Source organism: Bombina bombina, chromosome 9 (assembly GCF_027579735.1).
Source record: "Bombina bombina isolate aBomBom1 chromosome 9, aBomBom1.pri, whole genome shotgun sequence".
In the NCBI taxonomy this organism is placed as follows: Eukaryota; Metazoa; Chordata; class Amphibia; order Anura; family Bombinatoridae; genus Bombina; species Bombina bombina.
This window is the reverse complement of record NC_069507.1, coordinates 64,635,491-64,660,916: the sequence shown is the minus strand read 5'-3', so window position 1 is coordinate 64,660,916 and position 25,426 is coordinate 64,635,491. Positions and strand designations below refer to the sequence as shown.

The 25,426-nt window shown below is 38.7% G+C and overlaps 1 protein-coding gene across 1 annotated transcript in view; it reads left to right on the top strand.

The window, feature by feature from the left end:
• The window catches only part of FRMPD2 (FERM and PDZ domain containing 2), a 169,210-nt gene that overhangs the window by 96,822 nt on the left and 46,962 nt on the right, over positions 1–25,426 (top strand). Inside the window, exons 22-27 of the mRNA XM_053692895.1 lie at positions 5,208–5,303; positions 5,979–6,072; positions 10,920–11,005; positions 14,891–15,023; positions 24,704–24,915; positions 25,139–25,237. Coding sequence (XP_053548870.1) covers positions 5,208–5,303; positions 5,979–6,072; positions 10,920–11,005; positions 14,891–15,023; positions 24,704–24,915; positions 25,139–25,237 — 720 coding nt within the window. The remainder of the gene's footprint in view (positions 1–5,207; positions 5,304–5,978; positions 6,073–10,919; positions 11,006–14,890; positions 15,024–24,703; positions 24,916–25,138; positions 25,238–25,426) is intronic.

Here is a 25,426-nt window from a genome sequence, read left to right as displayed (position 1 = left end):
ATTACAAATAGAGCGCTATTTGTCCCTTTACGGGCGCACGTTAAATAGCCAGCCATTACAAGTGCAATTAACCACCTCTGGTAATTAACAAAATGTGCCTCAATTGCCCCCAAAATAAAGTGGACAGTAGTTCATTATAAAATAAAATGCTGAGCATCTTTATTTATTTATTTAAACTGCACAAAGCAGTTATAAGGGGTTAAAGTGAGGGGATGTGGGGTGTTTGAAAAAACCCGGCACTGAAAGTGCCTTTACATTGTAGTTTATGGGTGACTGTGACTTAACTGTAAATATATATGACTATGCTTATATACATATATATTGATGTGTTAATATCTGTATATACACATATAAACACACACATTATATATATTAATATATATATATATATATATATATATATATGTGTGTGTGTATATATTCATATTTTTTATTTTGCTGCCCAATGCGGAGTGAATTGCTCCCTGCGCTGTGCTAGGTACTTTGCAGTGTTTCACGACATGAGAACAAGGTTCTCGTTGTAGCCTATGAAAGCGCGATTCAGTGACCGCAAGGTTTCTAGGCAATGAGAACGTGAGGTTGCGTTTGCATTGCACCCAACTTGTAATACCAGCACACATTTGAGTGCGCTGGTATTACTAAGTAAAGCGCAAATATCGCACTCGCAAAAGTGCAAATTTCCGCTTCACTCTTAATCTAGGCCTATATTAGCTATATCCTAAGATGCAGTACAGGAACACAATTGTGTTTAGGCAAAATACTTATAAAACCACTATTTTATATAACAATATTTCCAGTCATCTTTTTACTCTTAAAAAAAAAATAATTGAGATTAGTGTAGATATTTTCAGAGACCTTGAATAAGTGGAAAGGAGAATAAAGTGGGAGTGGTAATGAAAAGGGAATGTTAATGAGAGAAGTTTTAATATCATGTTGCAGTAGTCTTTTCTTGAGATACATTTCCTGAGATTCCTTTTGCTGTATGGTTGAGAGTAGACATGGGCACAGTGAATAAATTTGTTTTGGTTTGTTTCGGAACGATTCATATTTTTTCGAATTTTGTTTCGGATAAATTCTAATTCAGACACATTTGAATGTATTTGTTTCAGATTCGATTTGTAAATTCGGAAGTTCGGTATGTGTTATGTTTATTCAGATGGTTCCAAGTTTTTATACTGAATTGCGATTAGTCCATGACCATTCAAATGTAACGAATAAATCCGAACTAATTCGTATTTATTCATTACAAATGCATTCGGATTAGTTTCGTTTTGTTGCTAGGGTAATTCGGAAATTCGAATCGATTCGAATCTCCGAATTTGGCAAATTCGTCCGAATTTCGAATAGAAGCGAAATGCACATATCTAGTTGAGAGGGATTGGTTGAATTTTGTCAGTGTGTCATATGTGAAGTAGACAAGGCTGGGTTAATTGTGGATGTGAGGTTGACAGATGGTCTGGATTAAAAGGTGAAAACAAGATTGTGTGGTTGGTTAGTGAATGTAATAGTAGTAAAGTAACTTTGGCAGTTTTTAGAGAAACAATGGTGTATAAGGGATGTCATGCTGATTTTTAGGTAGCGATGTGAATTCCAGAATTGACAGTAAAAAAGCCATTAATGACACAAGAGTTTAACAATGTTGAAGTGTAAAAAGAGAATAGGAGGCTAGAGGACCAAGAATAGTTATTGGGAAGGTTAAAGTCTTTTTATTTATTGGTTAAAAAGATAGATAATCCCTTTATTACCCATTCCCCAGTTTTGCATAACCAACACAGTTATATTAATATATTTTTTACCTCTGTGATTACCTTGTATCTAAGCCTCTGCAGACTGCCCCCTTATTTCAGTTCTTTTGACAGACTTGCATTTTAGCCAATCAGCGCTGATTCAAAAATAACTCCACAGGAGTGAGCACAATGTTATCTATATGGCAGCCATGAACTAGCGCTGTCTGGCTGTGAAAAGCAAATACAATGCACTGAGATAAGAGGTGGCCTGCAGGGGCTTAGAAACAGACAGAGATAGAGTGCTACTAAAAGGACATAGCTCACTGTTAGTGAGTGCATCAGAAAAGTATGCTTCTATGCACTGATAGTATACTGATAGGTTCAAGTATGATGCAGAAAATAAAAAATAAAAAATAGCTTTTATTTATTTTTATTAAAAGACAGCAAATGTTAGTGTTGTTCTGCTGCCCACACAAATTAAAAACACTTCTCCTGTGTATTGACTTGTATTAATTCATGTGTATTTTGAGGTACAGGTATCCAGGGGATCAATAGTAATTCAATACTATTTATCTTTATGTTTGTATGTTATACTTTATTGATAGTACTCTTAGCCTTATATTTGGCTTGTTTCTAAAGTACAACTGGGGAATTTCCTGCTCCTTAAAGTGAACTACTACATACATACAGTATATGAATATACACTCATTTTGACAAGGCACTTAAAGGGACATAATACTCATATGCTAAATCACTTGAAACTGATGCAGTATAACTGTAAAAAGCTGACAGGAAAATATCACCTGAGCATCTCTATGTAAAAAAGGAAGATATTTTACCTCACAATCTCCTCAGCTCAGCAGAGTTAGTTCTGTGTAAAAAGTTATACTCAGCTGCTGCCCAGCTGCAGGTAAAAAAAAAATGAAGAAATGAACAGCAGCCAATCAGCATCAGCAGTGCTGAGGTCATGAACTTTTACTGTGATCTAATGAGATTTGACTTAACTCTCATGAGATTTCATAGTAAGCTTCCTTTACCTGATTGGTGAAATAATATGAGAGTTCACGAGGCTCATCCTTTCAGCTGTCCCAGGACAGACATACTGATATGCTGCTTAGAAATCCTTTACAATGGGAGGTGGCTACTGAGGAACTTTTGAGGTAAAATATCTTTCTTTTTTACATAGAGATGTTCATTATTAAATGCCTGATGTATGTTTAAGGAACATTGATGCACAAGAATATACTAACTAGATTTTATTAAAAACACACATGTTATTACCTGGCCAGGGAAGCAACAGACATCATTATAGTCAATGTAGACTTTTGGCATTACCAACAGGTGGTACAATTTACAATTATGTCCCTTGTGTTCATTCTTCCTAAATCAGGTTCTAAGCAAGTCAGGCTTTGGTTTACAGATTTTAAGGCACCTAAAGAGCAGTGGTTTATATTCCAACCTAATGACGTTTACATACTTTATTTGGGTAAGGCGGATTTTCAGTTTTTATAGACTTATACATGATATATAGTATGTACACAAAATGCAGTGATGTTTAATCCATTCAATTCTAAAATGGCCATTAAAATTATGATTCAGATATTGCCTCCTTTTATAATTTTTTCTTTGTTCTCTTGCTATCTTTATTTGAAAATCAAGAATCTAAAGCTTAGAAGGCGGCCCATTTTTGGTTCAGCACCCGGGTTGCGCTTGCTGATTGGTGGCTAAATGTAGCCACCAATAAGCAAGCGCTATCCAGGGTGCTGAATCTAAAATGGGCCGGTTACTAAGCTTACATTTTTGCTTTTTAAATAAAGATAGCAAGAGAACGAAGAGAAATTGATAATAGGAGTAAATTAGAATTTGAGTAAATAAATAAATAAAAAAAATTTGAGTTTAGTATCTCTTTAAATACATAAAAAAAAGTGCCCAATTCAAAGCATCATATTCCTTATTAAAATAAATAATCTGAAACATATATACATTTTTTTTAACTTAAAGGGACAGTTTACTCAAAAATGTTCTCCCCTTTAATTTGTTCCCAATGATCCACTTTACCTGCTTGAGTGTATTAAATTGTTTACAAGTATTTCCTTTACCCTCATATTGGCATTTGAAATAGCATATTTAGCCTATGGGATCCCCACCGATCCTGAAAGTTTTTGGCCTCGAGGCCAAGCTGTGTGTAAACACAGCCAGCAGAAGAAATTACACTCCCAGTGGGTTATAGAAGAGATAAGGTAATAAAATGTAAATGTTCCATTGTTGTCTCCAAGTATTGATGATTGGTTTACAGACAGCTATAAGATTATAAGATAAAGAAGCAGGTATATGTACACAATGTGATAAAGTAATGAGATCTGATTATACCTACAAGCTCAACCCATTGTATTAGGTTGTGGCTTCAAAACACAAAATCAGCTAATTCATATACACAAATAAGCCTTAAAAAGCAAATCTCATACATGTAATACTCTGCAGCTGGTAAAAAAAGTAATTGGAAACACATTAAGGGAGAAACAATTTTATAGTGCACTGTCCCTTTAAAAATAGAATATAAAAATTGTTTGTTCAGCATGGATGGATTAATATAGAGCAGAGCTTTCCAAACTTTTTATGTTGGTGGCATACTTTTTACACCTACATCATTTTGCGACACAGTAATTCGTTTGTACTAGCAAAAAGGAGGTTAAACTAACTTGTTTTAAGAGATACGGCCAAATACATGAATTATATAATAATGAAATATATTTACAAGTAACAGTATGTATGTGCAAGAATTAAAAAAAGTTTAATAACACCAATAGCTACTTGATATTTTAATGGGATGTATGAGATTGATGGGATGAACACAATTTCTGAATATTTGGTGGAATATTAGAAAAAGACTCACATTTCATCATCAAGCATTTCTTAAGCTTCCACTTCCTATCCATATATCAAGAGCAGGAGCAGCAATGCACTACTGGGAGCTAGCTGCAGAAAATAACCCCTCTGACTTCAGCTCAGCGTTTAATCTGCCGCCCTCAGAGCTCTGTGAGTCCGACTGACTACTGCCCGGGCTACACATGCAGTCAGGAGCTACACATGCAGTCAGGAGCTAATGTGCTGCAAATGGGAATAGTTTCCGTTCCCACTGAGCTACGCCAATATGTTAAGATGATCTGTGTTCCCCTAGGTATCAATCACGTGTCAACCATGTGATATGCGTAGCAGGCAGGTGGAAAGTCAGAAACCAAAAAAAAAAAATTGTGCTGAAGCAGGGACACACCTACACACTGCTGCCGACACACTAGTGTGTCCCGACACACAGTTTGGAAAGCACTGATATAGAGGGTGTTTTGTCTGATTCTTTATGTCAGTCTGAAGTCATCTAAAAAATACTGTAGCTCACAATTTGAAAAGGACCTTATGATTTGGATGTTGTTTAATCTAGGGCTAAGTGTAAATAGTAATAATCTTGTCTGCTCTCTGATGCAGGAGAATTTAGGTGATGTCTGCACAGAACTGAGACCAGGGGATTTGTTCTCAGTTAAACTACAAAAGGAAAATGGAAGTCTTGGTTTTAGTGTGACGGTAAGTAAGATTGTAAAATCTAAGGATTAAATTACAAGTAGAGCACTAAATTATCACACGCCAACAAACGGCTGGTTATTGATACCACAAGCTTGCCGTAGTAATTAGCGCTTATAAAATTAACCAGAGATGTAGGGGCATATCCATCAAGCTCTGTGTTTCTGGCGAGCCTTCAGATTCGCCAGAAACACCAGTTATGATCGTATTCGATTGGGTTGATTTCTATCCGCGGCCTCAGATCAGCCGGACAAGTTATGGAGCAGCAGTCTTTAGACCGCTGCTTCATAACTTCTGTTTCCGGTGAGCCTTCAGCTCGCCGGAAACAAGGGGGATCAAGCTCTATACGGAGCTTGATAAATATGCTCCTATAGCTCTAAAGGTTTAGAACAGAAGTCAAGTATGTTTCTAAGCCTAGAGTTTGTCAAGTAGAAGTCAAGTATGTTTCTAAGCCTAGAGTTTGTCAAGTAGAAGTCAAGTATGTTTCTAAGCCTAGAGTTTGTCAAGTAGAAGTCAAGTATGTTTCTAAGCCTAGAGTTTGTCAAGTAGAAGTCAAGTATGTTTCTAAGCCTAGAGTTTGTCAAGTAGAAGTCAAGTATGTTTCTAATTCTGAAAGTATTCAGTCCCACATGTGCCAGATGTCCAAAAAACCTGACAATATATGCCTTTTATTTGCAGGGTGGGGTTAACACAAGTGTTCGTCATGGAGGAATATATGTGAAAAGTATTGTCCCTATGGGGCCAGCAGAACAATGTGGAAAGATCAAGAGAGGTATATTTTTTACATTAAATTTTTAAATATTTGGTATGTTAAAGGGACAGTAAACACATTTGCCTAGATTAGTTTAGTGGCTAAAACGTGCTTGTGCATGATCTCCCCATAGGAAACAATGGGGCACCTTTAAAAAAGCAGCATCCAGCTTCTAACGCAGCCCCATTGTTTCCTATGGGAAAACACTTTCTAAGTCTACACCTAACACCCTAACATGAACCCCGAGTCTAAACACCCCTAACCTTACACTTATTAACCCCTAATCTGCCGCCCCCAACATCGTCGCCACCTGCATTATACTATTAACCCCTAATCTGCCGCTCCGGACACAGCCGCCACCTACATTATCCCTATGAACCCCTAATCTGCTGCCCCTAACATCGCCGACACCTAAATTATATTTATTAACCCCTAATCCCCCCCCCCAACGTCGCCGCCACCTACCTACAATTATTAACCCCTAATCTGCCGACCGGACATCGCCGCCACTTTAATAAATGTATTAACCCCTAAACCGCCGCATTCCCGCCTCGCAAACACTATAGTAAATTTTATTAACCCCTAATCTGCCGCCCCCAACGTCGCCGCCACCTACCTACAATTATTAACCCCTAATCTGCCGACCTCAACGTCGCCGCTACTATAATAAAGTTATTAACCCCTAAACCTAAGCCTAACCCTAACACCCCCCTAATTAAAATATAATTTAAATAAATCTAGATAAAATTACTATAATTAAATAAATTAATCCTATTTAAAACTAAATACTTACCTATAAAATAAACCCTAATATAGCTACAATATAACTAATAGTTACATTGTAGCTATTTTAGGATTTATATTTATTTTACAGGCAACTTTGTATTTATTTTAACTAGGTACAATAGCTATTAAATAGTTAATAACTATTTAATAGCTACCTAGTTAACTACTAGGTACTAACTACAAAATTACCTGTAAAATAAATCGTAACCTAAGTTACAAATACACCTAACACTATATTATTAATAAATTAATTAAATAAATTAACTACAATTATGTAAAATAAAATACAATTAAATAAACTAAACTATATTACAAAAAACAAACAAACACTAAATTACAAAAAATAAAAAAATATTACAAGAAGTTTAATCTAATTACACCTAATCTAAGCCCCCTAATAAAATAAAAAAGCCCCCCAAAATAATAAAATTCCCTACCCTAAACTAAATTACAAAGTAATCAGCTCTTTTACTAGCCCTTAAAAGGGCTTTTTTTTGCGGGGCATTGTAGGTAGGTGGCGGCGACGTTGGGGGCGGCAGATTAGGGGTTAATAAAATTTACTATAGTGTTTGCAAGGCGGGAGTGTGGCGGTTTAGGGGTTAATAAATTTATTATAGTGGCAGCGATGTCCGGTCGGCAGATTAGGGGTTAATAAGTGTAGGTAGGTGGCGGCAACGTTGGGGGCGGCAGATTTGGGGCTAAGAAATATAATGTAGGTGTCGGCGATGTTAGGGGCAGCAGATTAGGGGTTCATAGGTATAATGTAGGTGGCAGCGATGTCCGGTCGACAGATTAGGGGTTAAAAAATGTTATTTAAGTGTTTGCGTTTTAGTGTTTTTTATTTAAGTGTTTTTTTTATTTAAGTGGGGGGGCCTCGGTTTAGGGGTTAATAGGTAGTTTATGGGTGTTAGTGTACATTGTAGCACTTTAGTTAAGAGTTTTATGTTCCGGCGTTAGCCCATAAAACTCTTAACTACTGACTTTTAAATGTGGTAGGAGTCTTGACAGGAGAGGGTCTACCGCTCACTTCTTCCAAGACTTGTAATACCAGCGTTAGGCAAATCCCATTAAAAAGATAGGATACGCAATTGACGTAAAGGGATTTGCGGTAGCCTCAAGTCGCGGAAGAAAAGTGAGCGGTGAGACCTGTCAGACTTGTAATACCAGCGTTAGGTAAAAAGCAGCATTGGTACCTCTCAACGCTGCTTTTTAAAGCTAACGCAGAACTCGTAATCTTTCAGATTGTAATTACAAGATTGTTCTGCATTCTTACTAAAAGTAACATACTGGATGAGTTTGAGAATAATTGTAATTAACACCTTGTTCACTTGTTTGTTGCAATTATGTTTCAATAGCAAAACCCCACGTACCACCACTTGTCTTATTTGGAGGAGCCAATTTGGACTTGTTACTGGAGTAGATACAGCTAGCCACTGTCATTTTGTTAGAAAATGTTCTATTGTTTTGTAATATCTTATGTCTGCTGAGGCCAGTTAGGAAATTATGTGAGTTAGGCTTATGAAGTCTGCAGGAAAATAATAAAGGCAAATTGTAATTTAACACTTTATATTACACTCTCTAAGTGTTTGTTATCTTATTTGTTAGAGCATGTGATTTTATCACTATCGACCCAGATGTGCAAACATTGCTTCTGATTGGCTCAGTGGCAGTTTCAACTCTGGACCAGCAGTTCTCAGCGGCTCTCAAGCAGTACTTTAACTGTTTAAACATTTTGCATGGAGTGGGTTAAACACATAGGCATAGTTTCCATTGCTGTTGTAAACTGTCTAAACTTGTAATAACAAGTATCTCCATGAAAGTCTATTGAGATGCTTTATCTTACCACCGGTTTATACAGTTAACAAAAGTAATGACAACTAGAGTTGCAGGGTTTATAGTGATATAATGACATGATCCAATGAATGAGAACACTTAAAGGGACAGTATACACTCATTTTCATATAACTGCATGTAATAGACACTACTATAAAGAATAAGATGCACAGATACCGATATAAAAATCCAGTATAAAACTGTTTAAAAACTTACTTAGAAGCTTTCAGTTTAGCTTTGTTGAAAAGGCAGCTGGAAAGCCCACTGCAAGTGGGAAATAAGACAGTTTCCCCCCCTCCCCCTTCTTTTGCATATGAAAAGACTCTTTACACAAACAGGAGCAAGCTGAAGAAGGTAGCTGACGGTATTCACATAAAACTTTGGGGCTTGGTTAGGAGTCTGAAAATCTGAGCAATGTTATTTAAAAATAAGCAAAACTAAACATTTTTAAAAAAAATAAAAAATTAATGGGCTATATAAATAGATCATCTACAAAACATTTATGCAAAGAAAAAATGAGTGTATAATGTCCCTTTAAAGGGATATGATACCCATTTTTTTTTCTTTCATGATTCAGACAGAGCAGGCAATTCTAAGCAATTTTCTAATTTACTCCTATTATCAAATTTTCTTCGTTCTCTTGTTATCTTTATATGTTTTCAAAGAAGTAAATTGGAAAGCTATTTAAAATCACATGATATAATTGAATCCCTGAAAGAAACATTTTGGGTTTCATGTCTCTTTAATTTAGACGTTAGTGTGCCTTTAAAATGAATTTTAACTAATAACTTAAATCAGCCTATTGTGCGTTATTTTTTGTGCGAGGTTGAGAGCAAAATTACACCGCACATGGCGTGCATTATACTTTGTGCTCGACTTGTAACATAGGTCTTAAGTTCCAGCCAATGGTAAAGTATGTGACATAGAGACCAAGGGGCCGATTTATCATAGCCCAAATGGGGCCAAATACATCTGTCTCCACGCAAGCCTTCAGGCTCGCCGGAAACAAGAGTTAAAGGGACACTGAACCCAAATTTTTTCTTTTGTGATTCAGATAGAGCATGCAACTTTCTAATTGACTCCTATAATCACATTATCTTCATTCTCTTGGTATCTTTATTTGAAATGCAAGAATGTAAGTTTAGATGCCGGTCCATTTTTGGTGAACAAACTGGGTTGTTCTTGCTGATTGGTGGATAAATTCACCCACCAATAAACAAGTGATTTCCATGGTACTGAACCAAAATAGTAGCTTAGATGCCTTCTTTTTTAAATAAAGAAAGCAAGAGAACGAAGAAAAATTGATAAAAGGTGTAAATTAAAAAGTTGCTTAAAATTGCATGCTCTATCTGAATCACGAAAGAAAAAAAAATTTGGTTCAGTGTCCCTTTAAGAAGCAGCGGTCTGCAGGGGCGGCATTGCACAAGCAGTTCACAAGTATGCTGCCTGCATTTATTGATGTCTTGGGACATGATCGCTACAGCGGATCATGTCCGCCAGACACATGATAAATCGGCCTCCAAGGGTTGAAATGTCACACATATTGATAAGAAGACCCATATTATATATTACACATATAATAATCTATCTATAAAATCTAAACTATGTAGCTTTAATTCCTTATGTTTTACTGTACATGTCTGAATTTGTAAACATGATTAATTTATGAACAAATTTGTGTATTTTTGAAGGATCCAGATTGGTATAATTGCTTCACTTGTACCATGATGGCTAACAACATTTAGACATAACATTTTCGGCTAAAAGCACTCTAGAATACCTGTTATTTTGTCTTTTTAACCCTTTGGATTTCAATGAGTCATTGTACCACCTTCGCAGAAGCCAAGTGGTTAATATTCATGGCGCACATGTTGCCTTTAACCATGTGTATTGCTCTTGGATTATGGATTATAGGACATTTCTCTCTGAACATCTGCATAACATTCTTTCTTGGATTCTAAAAATGATCTACTTATTATTGACTTTGTTAATCAAGACCACTGGTTTTCAAACCTGTCCTCAGGCTTCCCCAACAGTCCAGGTTTTCTGGATAACCTTGGATGAGCTCGCAGGTAAAATAACCATGTTTACTAAGCTGATAATTTCACCTGTGTTCTAGTTCAGACATCCACAAAATGTGGCCTGTTAGGGAGGTCTGAGGACAAGTTTGAAAACCAGTGATCTAGACTAAAGGATTCTTTCCCTTAGAAATACCCAGGTGATCCTTATCATTCTTGTTTTGTGCACAGGGGATCGGCTATTGGAGGTCAATGCAGTGCGCTTCCAGGGATTCACACACCGGCAGGCTGTTGAGTGTCTGAAAAAAGCAGGACAGGTGGGTCACTGACACTGTTGTGTTTTTTCAAGTTTCCTTAAAAAGACATCTGTAAGAGGATATTTCAAAATATATTTTATTGTTTTTAATGCATGCAGGCCTGAACTGAGCATAGGGCATACAGAGTATTTGCCTGGTGGGCTGGTGCCAGTGACTGCAGCCTTAGGGGTCAATTTATCAATTGCCAGGCAGACATGATTCGCTGTAGCGAATCATGTCCGTCCGACATCGCTAAATGCTGACAGCATACGCTGTCTGCATTTAACATTGCACAAGCATTTCTTGTGAAATGCTTGTGTAATGCCACCCCCTGCACATTCGCGGCCAATCAGCCACTAGCAGGGGGTGTCAATCATTCCGATCGGATCAGGATGATTGCAGTCCACCACCTAAAAGGTGGAGGACAGGTTAAAGAACGGTGGTCTTACGACCGCTGCTTCTTATCTTATGTTTCCGGCGAGCTGGAAACTTTGGGGGTGAAAGCAGCATCTGCTGCTTGTTAAATCTACCCCTTAGCCAGTTCCATCACCAACATTATTATTTGCACATGATGCAGGATCAGCCATGTCCTGCCTCTCACTCAGGTGCCTGTTATTTTGAGTGACTGTGAATACACAGGCTGATGAGCAATAAGCGGTTATTTAAAAAACATGCCCAAAATATCAATATTTTTTTTTAGCATTTTTGCTTTTACTCCATTTAAACAGAAAAAAAGCATAAATCTATCTATCTATCTATCTATCTATCTATCTATCTATCTATCAAAACTATATATTTTTTTAGAAACAACCCAATGTATTGATCTAGGCCCATTTTGGTATATTTCATGCCACTGTTTTGCTGCAGAATGCGATTAATAAAATCGTAAACTTTTCCAAACTTTGGGGTTCTCACTGAAACTATTTACATACCGCTTGTGCAGGCATAAGACAAATGGTTGTAAAAGGTTCTCTGGGGTCCCCTTTGTTCAGAAATAGCAGACATGCATGGCTTTGCAATTAGTTTTAGAAGGCCGCTAATTGCAGCTGTGCACCACACTTCTGAAATTCCCATCAGCGAAGGGGTTAATTAGTTAGCTGATAAGGGTGACAGATTTACAGGGATTATTGGGTTTACACTCCCACCCCTGATCTCTCCCTAATAGCTCCCTCCCCACACCCACAATTCTCACCACCATCTTAGGTACTGGCAGACAGTCTGCCAGTATGAAGTTTTAGTTGTTTTTAAAAAAAAATACATTAATTTTATTTATTTATTTTCTGCAGTGTAAGATCCCCCATTACTCTCCCACTTCCCTGATCCCTTCTAAACTGCTTTCTAACCCTCCCTCTCATAATGGTGTCAGCCATCTTAGTTACTGGCAGATTTCTGTCAGTACCCAGTTTATAGTTTTTTTTTTTAATAATGTAGTTATTATTATTAATTTTTTAAAATATTGTAGGGGTCTCCCCCCTTTCCAGGATCATTATGTAGCCCCAACCCTGATTCAATATTTTTTTCTGTAGCCTAGTGCCCCCCCTCTCCCTTTTAATTGTTTTACTGTAGGTAGGGTGCTACCCCTCCCTCCCACTCCCTCCACCACTGTGCCACGACCCACCTCCTTCCATCCCTCCTGAACCTCCCACCGGCACAAACAGATGATCGTTACAGACAGTGACACAGACCATGTCACTGTCTGTAACAATCTGGTAATCTGCCTTCATATGGTAAAGGAACACCGATTGTGCTCCGTTACCATATGAAGACAGATGACCGCAGCCCAGGAAGTGCACCTCTCCTCTGTCACTTGACATCCGAGCATGGGGTTGCTTAAGGTCGGACATATATATATGTCCTATTGGTGCAGAAGTTTAATTGTGATTTTAAATAGCTTCTGTTTTTTATTACATTCCATTTTTTAAATATTTAATGGTAACCAAATTTGACAGAAGGGTGTTACAAACTTTAATTTATTTTAGTCATTCAAACGAGTACATTATACTTGTTAGTTTTGAGGTAGGAGAAGGCTGCTATTCCTCAAAATGCCCGGGCCTATTTTTAGCCCCAGTGCGGCCCTGAATGCATGTCTTAAATAAATTAAAGGGACACTAAACACAAATTGTAAACTACATGATTATAAACCTTCATATGTATTAATGATTTTGCAATGAAAACTGCAGCTTTATTTTGTCAAATGGGTATATTGTGTTATGTTTATTCTTTTCACTGCTTTCCCTGTCCCCCAGAACAAAAAAAAAACCCTTGCTAACCAATCACAAACTAATATTCAGATACAGCACAAACTCTCACCTAGATTACGAGTTTTTCGCTAAACAGGGTACGAAAGTAACGCCAAAATAGTTGCTTTATTTCACCCTCCATAGCGCTGCCATTACGAGTTAGTGAAAAGCCTCCTTGTGCGTGCGATATGGTGGTGTTAAGCTACATACCGCACAAAATCCAAGGGCTGCTTTGACGTGCTCGTTCACGCTTTCCCCAATAGACATCAATGGGGAGAGAGTGTTAGAAAAAAAACTAACACCTGCGATCGCGGAAAGAAAAATCTCTGTAACGCAGCCCCATTGATGTCTATGGGAAAAAAAAAGTTAAGTTTAAACCTAACACCCTAGCATAAGCCCCAAGTCTAAACACCTCTAATCTGCCGCCCCCGACATCGCCGACACCTAAATAAATTTATTAACCCCTAATCTGCCGCCACTATAATACATTTATTAACCCCTATTTCGCCGCTCCCCGACATCGCCGCCACTATAATAAATGTATTAACCCCTATTCCGCCGCTCGCCGACACTATAATAAAGTTATTAACCCCTATTCCGCCGCTCCCCAACATCACCGATGCTATAATAAAATTATTAACCCCTAAACCTCCGGCCTCCCACATCTCCACCACTAAATAAACCTATAAATCCCTAAACCGCCGCCCACCCACATCGCAAAACACTAAATGAAACTATTAACCCTTAAACCTAACACCCCCCTTACTTTAAATTAAAGTAACAATGTAACTATCTTAAAATAAATAAAAACTTACCTGTAAAATAAAAATAAACCTAGCATTAAACTATAAATTAACCTAACATTACTATTCTAATAAAATAAGAAGGCTCGCGCGGAAACAGCGGCATCAAGCTCCATTCAGAGCTTGATAATTCGGCCGTTAGGACTTTTCACTGTGAAAGGTTATCTCCAACCTAAAACCCGGTATTTTTTAACTTCAGCCACTAAATAATTAGTAATGGGGTTTTGGTCCTGTAAATGTTGGCACTAGTACTGAAGGCTCTATGTTTACTGGACCAGCAGAAATGTTTTATTAGTAAGATACAATTTTTTTAAACACTTTAAAATCTATTTTTCAGTGAATCTAGTTTTCTAAGTCTTTATAACTATATTTTCAGCTGGTCCTCTAATATTATTTCCCTCTTATTTTAAAGGGATATGATTCAGATAGAGCCTACCATTTTAAATTGACTTCTGTTATGAAATTTGCTTCATTCTCTAGGTATCCTTTGTTAAAGGAGCAGCAACGCTAGCTGGTGAGCCACTGACACGATGCATATATGTGCAGCCAGCAATCACTAGCAAGCTCCCAGTAGTGCGTTGCTGCTCTTTAAACTACCTAGTTATACTTTTCAACAAAGGATAACACGAGAACAAAGCAAATTAGATAATAGAAAGTTGTTTAAAGTTGCATGTTCTGTTTTAATCACGAAAGTTTAATTTTGACTTTACTGTCCCTTTAATATAATACAAATAAAACATAATTAATAGCTTCTTTATAAAGTATCTGCTTTGTAACTGTGCAGCACTGTGTTGGTTATTAGATTGCGAGCACTTTTGTAAATATCTTGTCTGATAATCACACTGTTTATGTCTTGCCTGTAGGTAGTGACTCTAGTCGTACAGAAAGGAGGCGGCTCAGAAACGTTTGCTGCTGAAAGTCAGTTTGAGTCATCCAGTTCCACACAGAACACCCCTAGCTGCAGTGACTTTGAGACCCACTCTATTGTAATCGAAGGTGAGACAAGGTGGTTTCACAATCTTATCATTACAATTTAAAGGGACATTAAGCAGTAGATAAACGCTAAATATAATGATGTATTTAAAGCAAATTTTAGCCTGAGAACAATACGTATATGTATATGTGTGCACTTTGTTAGAGTAACTATTAAAGTCCCTAATATTGCTATATTCCACACACATCCATTGTTTATCTGTTCCTAATTAACATCAGTAGCATTAGATAAAGGAAACCTAGGTTTCAACATGGCAGGATCCATTGCTTTACTAAAGTACTTTATTGAAACTAAAACTTTACACTTATTTCTCAAATATTTATGCACCCATTACTTTACTTTATAAAACCTTTAAGAAAATTGGAAAGTCCAGAATTTCAAGAGTTAAATTACAGTAAAAGGAGGAATATAATGAATGTGTATCGCAATGTTTTTACTTAACTTAACCCCTTAATGACCACAGCACTTTTCCATTTTCTGTCCGTTTGGGACCAAGGCTATTTTTACATTTCTGCGGTGTTTGTGTTTAGCTGTAATTTTCCCCTTACTCATTTAATGTACCCACACATATTATATACCGTTTTTCTCGCCATTAAATGGACTTTCAAAATATACCATTATTTTCATCATATGTTATAATTTACTATAAAAAAAATGATAAAATATGAGGAAAAAATGGAAAAAAACACACTTTTTCTAACTTTGACCCCCAAAATCTGTTACACATCTACAACCACCAAAAATAACATGCTAAATAGTTTCTAAATTTTGTCCTGAGTTTAGAAATACCCAATGTTTACATGTTCTTTGCTTTTTTTTGCAAGTTATAGGGCCATAAATACAAGTAGCACTTTGCTATTTCCAAACCACTTTTTTTTTCAAAATTAGCGATAGTTACATTGGGACACTGATATCTTTCAGGAATCCCTGAATATCCATTGACATGTACATATTTTTTTTTAGAAGACATCCCAAAGTATTGATCTAGGCCCATTTTGGTATATTTCATGCCACCATTTCACCGCCAAATGCGATCAAATAAAAAAAAATGTTCACTTTTTCACAATTTTTTTCACAAACTTTAGTTTTCTCACTGAAATTATTTACAAAAAACTTATGCAATTATAGCATACATGGTTGTAAATGCTTCTCTGGGATCCCCTTTGTTCATAAATAGCAGACATATATGGCTTTGGTTTTGCTTTTTACTAATTAGAAGGCTGCTAAATGCGACTGCGCACCACACGTGTATTATGCCCAGCAGTGAAGGGGTTAATTAGGGAGCATGTAGGGAGCTTCTAGGGTTAATTTTAGCTTCAGTGTAGTATAGTAGACAACCCCAAGTATTGATCTAGGCCCATTTTGGTATATTTCATGCCACCATTTCACCGCCAAATGCAATCAAATTAAAAAAACGCTAAATTTTTCACAATTTTAGGTTTCTCACTGAAATTATTTACAAACAGCATGTGCAATGATGGCACAAATGGTTGTAAATGCTTCTCTGGGATCCCCTTTGTTCAGAAATAGCAGACATATATGACTTTGGCGTTGCTTTTTGGTAATTAAAAGGCAGCTAAGTGCTGCTGCGCATCACACGTGTATTATGGCTAGCAGTGAAGGGGTTAATTAGGTAGTTTGTAGGGAGCTTGCAGGGTTAATTTTAGCTTTAGTGTAGAGATCAGCCTCCCACCTGACACATCAGACCCCCTGATCCCTCCCAAACAGCTCCCTTCCCTCCCCCACCCCACAACTGTCCCCGCCATCTTAAGTACTGGCAGAAAGTCTGCCAGTACTAAAATAAATGTTTTTTTAAAAAAAATAAAATACATCTTTAGCATATTTACATATGCTACTTTGTAGGATCCCCCCCTTAGCCCCCAACCTCCCTGATCCCCCCAAAACAGCTCTCTAACCTCCCCCTCTGCCTTATCTTGGGTACTGGCAGCTGTCTGCCAGTACCCAGTTTGCAAAAAAAAATGTTGTTTTTTTGCCTGTTTTTCTGTAGTGTAGCTTACCCCCCGCCACAGACCAATCCCCCACCCCCTGACTAATATATTTCTCTTGTTAAGTGTATCCAGTCCACGGATCATCCATTACTTATGGGATATATTCTCCTTCCCAACAGGAAGTTGCAAGAGTCCACCCACAGCAAAGCTGCTATATAGCTCCTCCCCTAACTGCCATTACCAGTCATTCTCTTGCAAGTCTCAACATAGATAGGAGGTCGTGAGAGTCTGTGGTTTTTTATACTTAGTTTATTTCTTCAATCAAAAGTTTGTTATTTTTAAATGGCACCGGAGTGTGCTGTTTATCTCAGGCAGTATTTGGAAGAAGAATCTGCCTGCGTTTTTTCTATGATCTTAGCAGACGTAACTAAGATCCAGTTGCTGTTCTCACACATTCTGAGGAGTGAGGTACTTCAGAGGGGGAATGGCGTGCAGGTTTTCCTGCAAATAAGGTATGTGCAGTAAAATATTTTTCTAAGGAATGGAATTGACTAAGAAAATACTGCTGATACCGAAGTAATGTAAGTACAGCCTTTAAATGCAGTGAAAGCGACTGGTACCAGGCTGATTGATAGAGATATATGCTAAGGTATGTGCAGTAATATATTTTTCTAAGAAATGGAATTGACTAAGAAAATACTGCTGATACCGAAGTAATGTAAGTAAAGCCTTAAATGCAGTGATAGCGACTGGATCAGGCTTATTAATAGACATACATACTCTTATAAGAATGTGTTTTAAAACGTTTGCTGGCATGTTTAATTGTTTTTTAACATATGTTTGGTGATAAAACTTATTGGGGCCTAATTTTTCCACATGGCTGGCTTAAATTTTGCATAGAAACAGTTATAGGGAAGGTAATCCACAGCTCAGCTGTGGCAGTTTTGTTGTGTCTGTTTAAAAAAATGTCGTTTTTTTTTTTTTATCTGTTTTTTGCATTAAGGGGTTAATCATCCATTTGCAAGTGGGTGCAATGCTGTGTTAACTTATTACATGTACTGTAAAAATTTCGTTTGATTTACTGCCTTTTTTCACTGTTTTTCAAATTTTGACAAAATTTGTTTCTCTTAAAGGCACAGTAACGTTTGTTATATTTGCTTGTTAACTTGATTTAAAGTGTTTTCCAAGCTTACTAGTCTCTTTATTAGTTCTAACATGTCTAACATAGAGGAGGCTCTGTGTTTATTATGTTTAAAGCCATGGTGGAACCCCATTTTAGAATGTGTACCAGATGTACTGATTTCATGTTAAACAATAAAGATCATTTTTTGTATTTAAAAACATTATCACCAGAGGATTCTGTCGAGGGGGAAGTTATGCCGACTAACTCTCCCCACGTGTCAGACCCTTTGACTCCCGCTTTAGGGACTCACGCTCAAATGGCGCCAAGTACATCAAGGGCACCCATAGCGTTTATTTTACCAGAGGATTCTGTCGAGGGGGAAGTTATGCCGACTAACTCTCCCCACGTGTCAGACCCTTTGACTCCCGCTCCAGGGACTCACGCTCAAATGGCGCCAAGTATATCAATGGCGCCCATAGCATTTATTTTACAAGACATGGCAAAGGGTGTGTATAATACACTGGCAGCAGTATTAGTCAGACTACCTGAAATTAAAGGAAAGCAAAACAGCTCTGGGGGTAGATACAGAGCATACAGACGCTTTAAGAACCATGTCTGATACTACCTCACAATATGCTTAGTCTGTGGGTGATATTTGTGACTCAGGGAAGATGATTTAACCTGATTCTGATATTTCTACATTTAAAATTTATGCTTGAGAACCTCCACTTGTTGCTCAGGGAGGCTTTAGCTGCTCTGAATGAATGTGTACAATCGCAGTGCCAGAGAAATTGTGTAGACTGGATAAATAATATGCAGTGCCGGTGTGTACTTATGTTTTTCCAATACCTAAAGAGGTTTACTAAAATTTTTCATAAGGAATGGGATAGACCAGATGTGCCGTTCTCTTCCCTTCCTATTTTTTAGAAGAATGTTTTCTAATAGTTGCCACCACACGGGACTTATGGCAGACAGTTCCTAAGGTGGAGAGAAGAGTTTCTACTCTAGCTAAGCGTACCACTACCTCTGGCGAGGACTGTTGTGCTTTTTTAGATCCAATGGATAAAAAATGTTTATTCAACAAGGTTTTATCCTGCAGCCCCTTGCACGCATTGCTCCTGTCACTGCTGCTGCGGCGTTCTGGTTTGAGTCTCTTGATGAGGCTTTACAGGCTCCATTGGATGAATATATTTGACAAGCTTAGAGCACTTAAGCTAGCCAATTCCTTTGTTTTCTGATGCCTTTGTTCCTTTGACTAGACTAACGGCTAAGAATTCTGTTTTTTACTATACTGGCGCGCAGAGCGCTATGGCTTATATCATGGTCAGCTGTCGTGACTTTAATAAATAAGCTACTTAACTTCCCTTCAAGGGGCAGACCCTATTCAGGCCTAGTTTGAAGGAGATTATTACTTATATCACTGGAGGAAAAGATCATGCCCTTCCTCAGGACAGGTCCAAATCAAGGGACAAAAAAGGCCTAATTTTCGTGCCTTTCGAAAATTCAAGGCAGGTGTGGCATCAACTTCCTCTAAGGCAAAATAAGAGGGAACTTTTGCTCAGTCCAAGGCGGACTGGAGACAACCGGACCTGGAACAAAGATAAGCAGGTCAAGGAGCCTGCTGCTGCCTCTAAAACAGCATGAGGAACGGACCCCTATCTGGTAACGGATCCTATAGGGGGCAGACTTCATTCTTCGCCCAGGCGTGGGAAAGAGATGCCCAGGATCCCTGGGCATTGGAAATTATACCCCAGAGATATCTTCTGGATTTCAAAGCTTTCCCCCCCAAAAAAGGGGAGTTTTTGCCTTTCACATTTATCTGCAAACCAGATAAAGAAAGAGACATTCTTGCATTGTGTACGTGACCCATTCAGTTCCAATAGAGGAACAGGGACACAGTTTTCCTCAAATCGGTTTGTGGTTCCCAAGGAAAGGAAACCTTCAGACCTATTTTGGATCTAAAAGATCTTAAACAAATTCTTTAGAATTCTATCATTTAAGATGGAAACTATTCGTACCATCTTAACTATGATCCAGGAGAGTCAATAGAGGACTACAATGGATTTGAAGGATGCTTATCCTCACATTACGATGCATAAAGATCACCATCGGTTTTTCAGGTTTGCCTTTCTAGACAGGCATTACCAGTTTGTAGCTCTTTCCTTTGGGTTAACTACAGCCCCTAGAATCTTTATGGAGGTTCTGGGGTCACTTTGGCGGTCCTTAGGCCGCGGGGCATAGAAGTGGCCCCTTATTTAGACGACATCCTGATACAGGCGTCAAACATCCAAGTTGCCAAGTCTCATACGGACGTAGTACTGGCATTTCTGAGATCGCATGGGTGGAAAGTGAACAAGGAAAGAGTTCTCTATCCCCAATATCAAGGGTTTCCCTCCTAGGGATTCTGATAGATTTTGTAGAAATTAAAATTTACCTGACGGAGTCCAGGTTGTCAAAGTTTCTAAATTTCTGCCGTGTTCTTCATTCCATCCGCGCCCTTTGGTGGCTCAGTACATGAATGTAATCGGCTTAATGGTAGCGGCAAGGGACATAGTACCGTTTGCACGCCTACATTTCAGACCACTGCAACTATGCATGCTCAGCCAGAGGAACGGGGATTACACAGATTTGTTCTCCTGTTAAATCCGGACCAAGAAACCAGAGATTCTCTTCTCTGGTGACTATCCCGGGTCCATCTGTCCAAGGGTATGACCTTCCGCAGGTCAGATGGGACAATTGTTACAACAGATGCCAGCCTTTTAGGTTGGGATACAGTCTGGAACTCCCTGAAGGCTCAGGGATAGTGGACTCAGGAGGAGACCCTCCTTCTAATGAATATTCTGGAACTGGGAGCGATATTCCATGCTCTTCAGACTTGGCCTCAGTTAGCAACTCTGAGGTACATCATATTTCAGTCGGACAATATCACGACTGTGGCTTACATCAACCATCAAGGGGGAACAGAAGTTCCCTAGCAATGTTAGAAGTCTTAAAATAATTCACTGGACAGAGACTCACTCTTGTCTAAAAGCTATCCCTATCCCAGGTGTTGAGAACTGGGAGGCAGATTTTCTAAGTCGTCAGACTTTTCATCCGGGGGAGTGGGAATTCCCTCCGGAGGGGTTTGCACAAGATCAAGCAGGAGAGTGCTTTGGTGCTTTTGACAGCGCCTGCGTGGCCACGCAGGACCTGGTATGCAGATCTGGTGGACATGTCATCCTTTCCACCACGGTCTCTGCTTCTGAGACAGGACCCTCTACCTCAGGGTCTTTTCAACCATCTAAATATAACTAATCTGAGATGGACTGCCTGGAGACAGAACGCTTGATGTTATCAAAGCATGGCTTCTCCGAGTCAGTAATTGATACCTTAATACAGGCATAAAAGCCTGTCTCTAGGAAAATTTAACATAAGATATGGTGTAAATATCTTATTGTTATGAATCCAAGGGTTACTCATGGAGTAAAGTCTGGATTCCCAGGATATTATCTTTTTTCCAAGATGATTTTGAGAAAAGGGTTGTCAGCTAGTTCTTTAAAAGGACAGATTTCTACTCTGTCTATTCTTTTGCACAAGCGTCTGGCAGGTATTCTAGACGTTCAGGCATTTGGTCAGGCTTTGGTTAGAACCAAGCCTGTGGTTAAAAATGTTGCTCCGCCATGGAGCTTAAAGCTGGTTCTTAAGGTTCTTCAAGGAGTTCCATTTGAACCTTTTCATTCCATAGATATCAAACTTCTATCTTGGAAAGTTCCTTTTTGGTAGCTATTTCCTCGGCTCATAGAGTCTCCGAGTTATCTGCGTTGCAATGTGATTCTCCTTATCTGGTTCTCCGTACGGATAAGGTAGTCCTGTGTACCAACCTGGGTTTTTACCTAAGGTGGTATCTAACAAGAATATCACTCAAGAGATTGTTGTTCCATTCTTGTATCCTAATCCTTCTTCAAAGAAGGAACGTCTATTACACAATTTGGACGTGGTTCGTGTTTTAAAGTTTTACTTACAAGCTACTACAGATTTTCATCAAACATTCACCTTGTTTGTTGTCTATTCTGGACAGAGGAGAGGTCAAAGGACTTCAGCAACCTCTCTGTCTTTTTGGTTAAAAAGCATAATTCATTTAGCTTATGAGACTGCTGGACAGCAGCCTCCTGAAGGGATTACAGCTCATTCTACTAGAGCTGTGGTTTTCACTTGGGCCTTTTTTAAATGTGGCTTCTGTTGAACAGATTACAAGACGGAGTCTTGGTCTGCGTTTCATACTTTTTCAAATTTAACAAATTTGATACCTTGCTTCTTCTGAGGCTATTTTTGGGAGAAAGGGTTTTTTACAGGCAGTGGTAACTTCCGTTTAAGTACCTGCCTTGTCCCTCCCATCATCCGTGTACTTTAGCTTTGGTATTGGTATCCCATAAGTAATGGATGATCCGTGGACTGGATACACTTAACAAGAGAAAACATAATTTATGCTTACCTGATAAATTTATTTCTCTTGTAGTGTATCCAGTCCACAGCCCGCCCTGTCACTTTAAGGCAGGTAATTTTTCCATTAAACTACAGTCACCACTGCACCCTATGGTTTTCCTTTCTCTGCATGTTTTCGGTCGAATGACTGGTAATGGCAGTTAGGGGAGGAGCTATATAGCAGCTTTGCTGTGGGTGGACTCTTGCAACTTCCTGTTGGGAAGGAGAATATATCCCATAAGTAATGGATGATCCGTGGACTGGATACACTACAAGAGAAATAAATTTATCAGGTAAGCATAAATTATGTTTTTTACATAGCTAAAACTATTTTTTACAACTTTTCATACATAATTTTTCTGTAGTGTAGCGGTTCCCACCCGCTCCCTCCCTGTGCGCGCGCCCGCCCCCGCCCTCCCGTGCACGTGCGCGCGCCTGTGCGTGCCTCTGATCACCCCCGCCCACAATCCCGCCCCCCTACACATCATCACGGCCAACGATTGCCGCCACCCGCCTCCCGAACCGGCTCCCACCCACCAACGGATTTAGCCGGTGATGTCCGGTGCAGAGAGGGCCACAGAGTGGCTCTCTCTGCACCGGATTGCTAAAAAAGGTTATTGCAGGATGCCTCAATATCGAGGCATCACAGCAATAACCGGAAAGCAACTGGAAGCGAGCAGGATCGCTTCCAGCTGCTTTCCAGACCAAGGACGTACGCCACACGTCCTCGGTCATTAAGAGTATTTTTTTTGAGGACGTGTGGCGTACGTCCTTGGTCGTTAAGGGGATAATTAAACATTTTAAATTACACTCTCAGAGTTTTTAATGTACATTTAAGACTCACTTACAGGAGGCTGACATCTTCTAAATACTTTATATAATTTTTAAACTAACCTTATTCACACATGAGTTTAGACCACAACAAATGTGAGAGCGCACCTAAATATAAAGGGGTCAATTTATTATTGTGCGGACGGACATGATACGATGTAGCGTATCATGTCCGCCGCACATCGATAAATGCCGACAGCATACACTGTCAGCATTTATCATTGCACCAGCAGTTCTTGTGAACTGCTGGTGCAATACCGCCCTCCTGCAGATTTGCGGCCAATCGGCAGCTAGCAGGGGGTGTCAATCAACCAATCTTATTCCATCCAGCTGATTTCTGTTCGCCACCTCAGAGGTGGAGGACGAATTAAGGAGCAGCAGTCTTAGGACCACTGCTTATTAACTTCGCCTTCAGGCGGAACAGAAGCGGAGTGGGTCGGAAGCAGCATCCACTTCTTCATAAATCTGCCCCAAAGGGTGTGTTGTGGTACAGATGATGGACTGTACTATATATTCCTGCTCTTGTTTTTAACAACCTTCTTCTCATTCAAGGTAGCTGCCCCCTTTAAAGGGACATAATACTTATATGCTAAATCGCTTGAAAGTGATGCAGCATAACTGTAAAAATCTGACAGGAAAATATGACCTGAACATCTCTATGTAAAAAAGGAAGATATTTTACCTCACAATTTCCTCAGCTCACCAGAGTAAGTGCTGTGTAAAAACTTATCTTTCAGTTACTGCCCAGCTGCAGGTTAAAAAAAAAAAAGGAAGAAACGAACATCAGCCAATCAGCATCAGCAGTGCTGAGGTCATGAACTTTTTCTTTCTTTCTGTAATCTCATGAGGTTTAATAGTAAACTTCCTTAAACTGAATAGGGAATAACATGAGTGTGCATGAGGCACGCGCCCTTGCAAGTCCTGGGACACGCATACTGATTTGCAGCCTAAAGTCCTTTACAATGGGGTGTGAATACTTAGGACATTTTGAGGTAAAATATCTTCCTTTTTATATAGAGATGTTCAGGTGATATTTTCTAGTTAGCTTTTTACAGCTTTGCTGCATCACTTTCAAGTGTTTCAACATTTGAGTATCATGGCCTTTAAAGGTTTGGTTATGGTACAGTAATGATGCTTAGCACTGATTTGACCCTCCACAAACTTTTCCATAAGGAGCTTCAGCCATGTGTATTTGAAACAGGCATTCGAACATGTTCATTTGTAGCTATAATATTGATTTAGAGTATATTCTTTTTTTAAGGTGGACTGTGGGGTATAGACCTTAGCTCATATATATCTTTCCATGTTCTCTAAACAGACAACACATTTGAAGTGAAGCTGAATAAGAATTCTGCAGGTTTAGGATTCAGCTTTGTCCAAACAGAAGGCAGCATAACAGGAAGAGATGGGAACATTTTCAGAATAAAGAGACTCTTCCAGGGACAACCAGCCCAGGAGAGTGGGAAGATTGAGGCCGGAGATGTCCTACTAGCGGTGAATGGGAAATCTCTCCAAGAACTGAATTATCAGGTGCAGGACCACTTCTTCTTGTTACGATGTAACTAATGTCAGTTTAATATTAATGAGCGGCTACAGCATCTGATGTTAATGTGCATCTTTAGGTTATGTCCTGTGAACATGTATAATAAAACTATAATTTTGTCAAGACCAGTATGCACTAACCCAGATAACAACAAAGATGCAGTGCATCTTATTTAGCTGTCTGACCTCTCTGTCTCTTCTGTGGTTGCAGGAAGTTCTCCACCTTCTACATCGGGCACCATTAGAAGTAACCCTACAGATCTGGCGACCAGAAGAAGGAATTCTACCTTATTTGGATTACTCTGCACCGGTAAAATAAACTCTTTGGCTCAGAAAGTGAAAGAAAGACTTAGCAGTGTTCAACAGAATAAATGTCATTAAATGGGGCCTGAGATTTATGTCCATCATTCTAATCTGCCAGAATTTGTATATATATTTTCCAATTTAATTTTATTCCAATTTATTAGAAAACCCTATGAGAACACCATTATTATAAGCA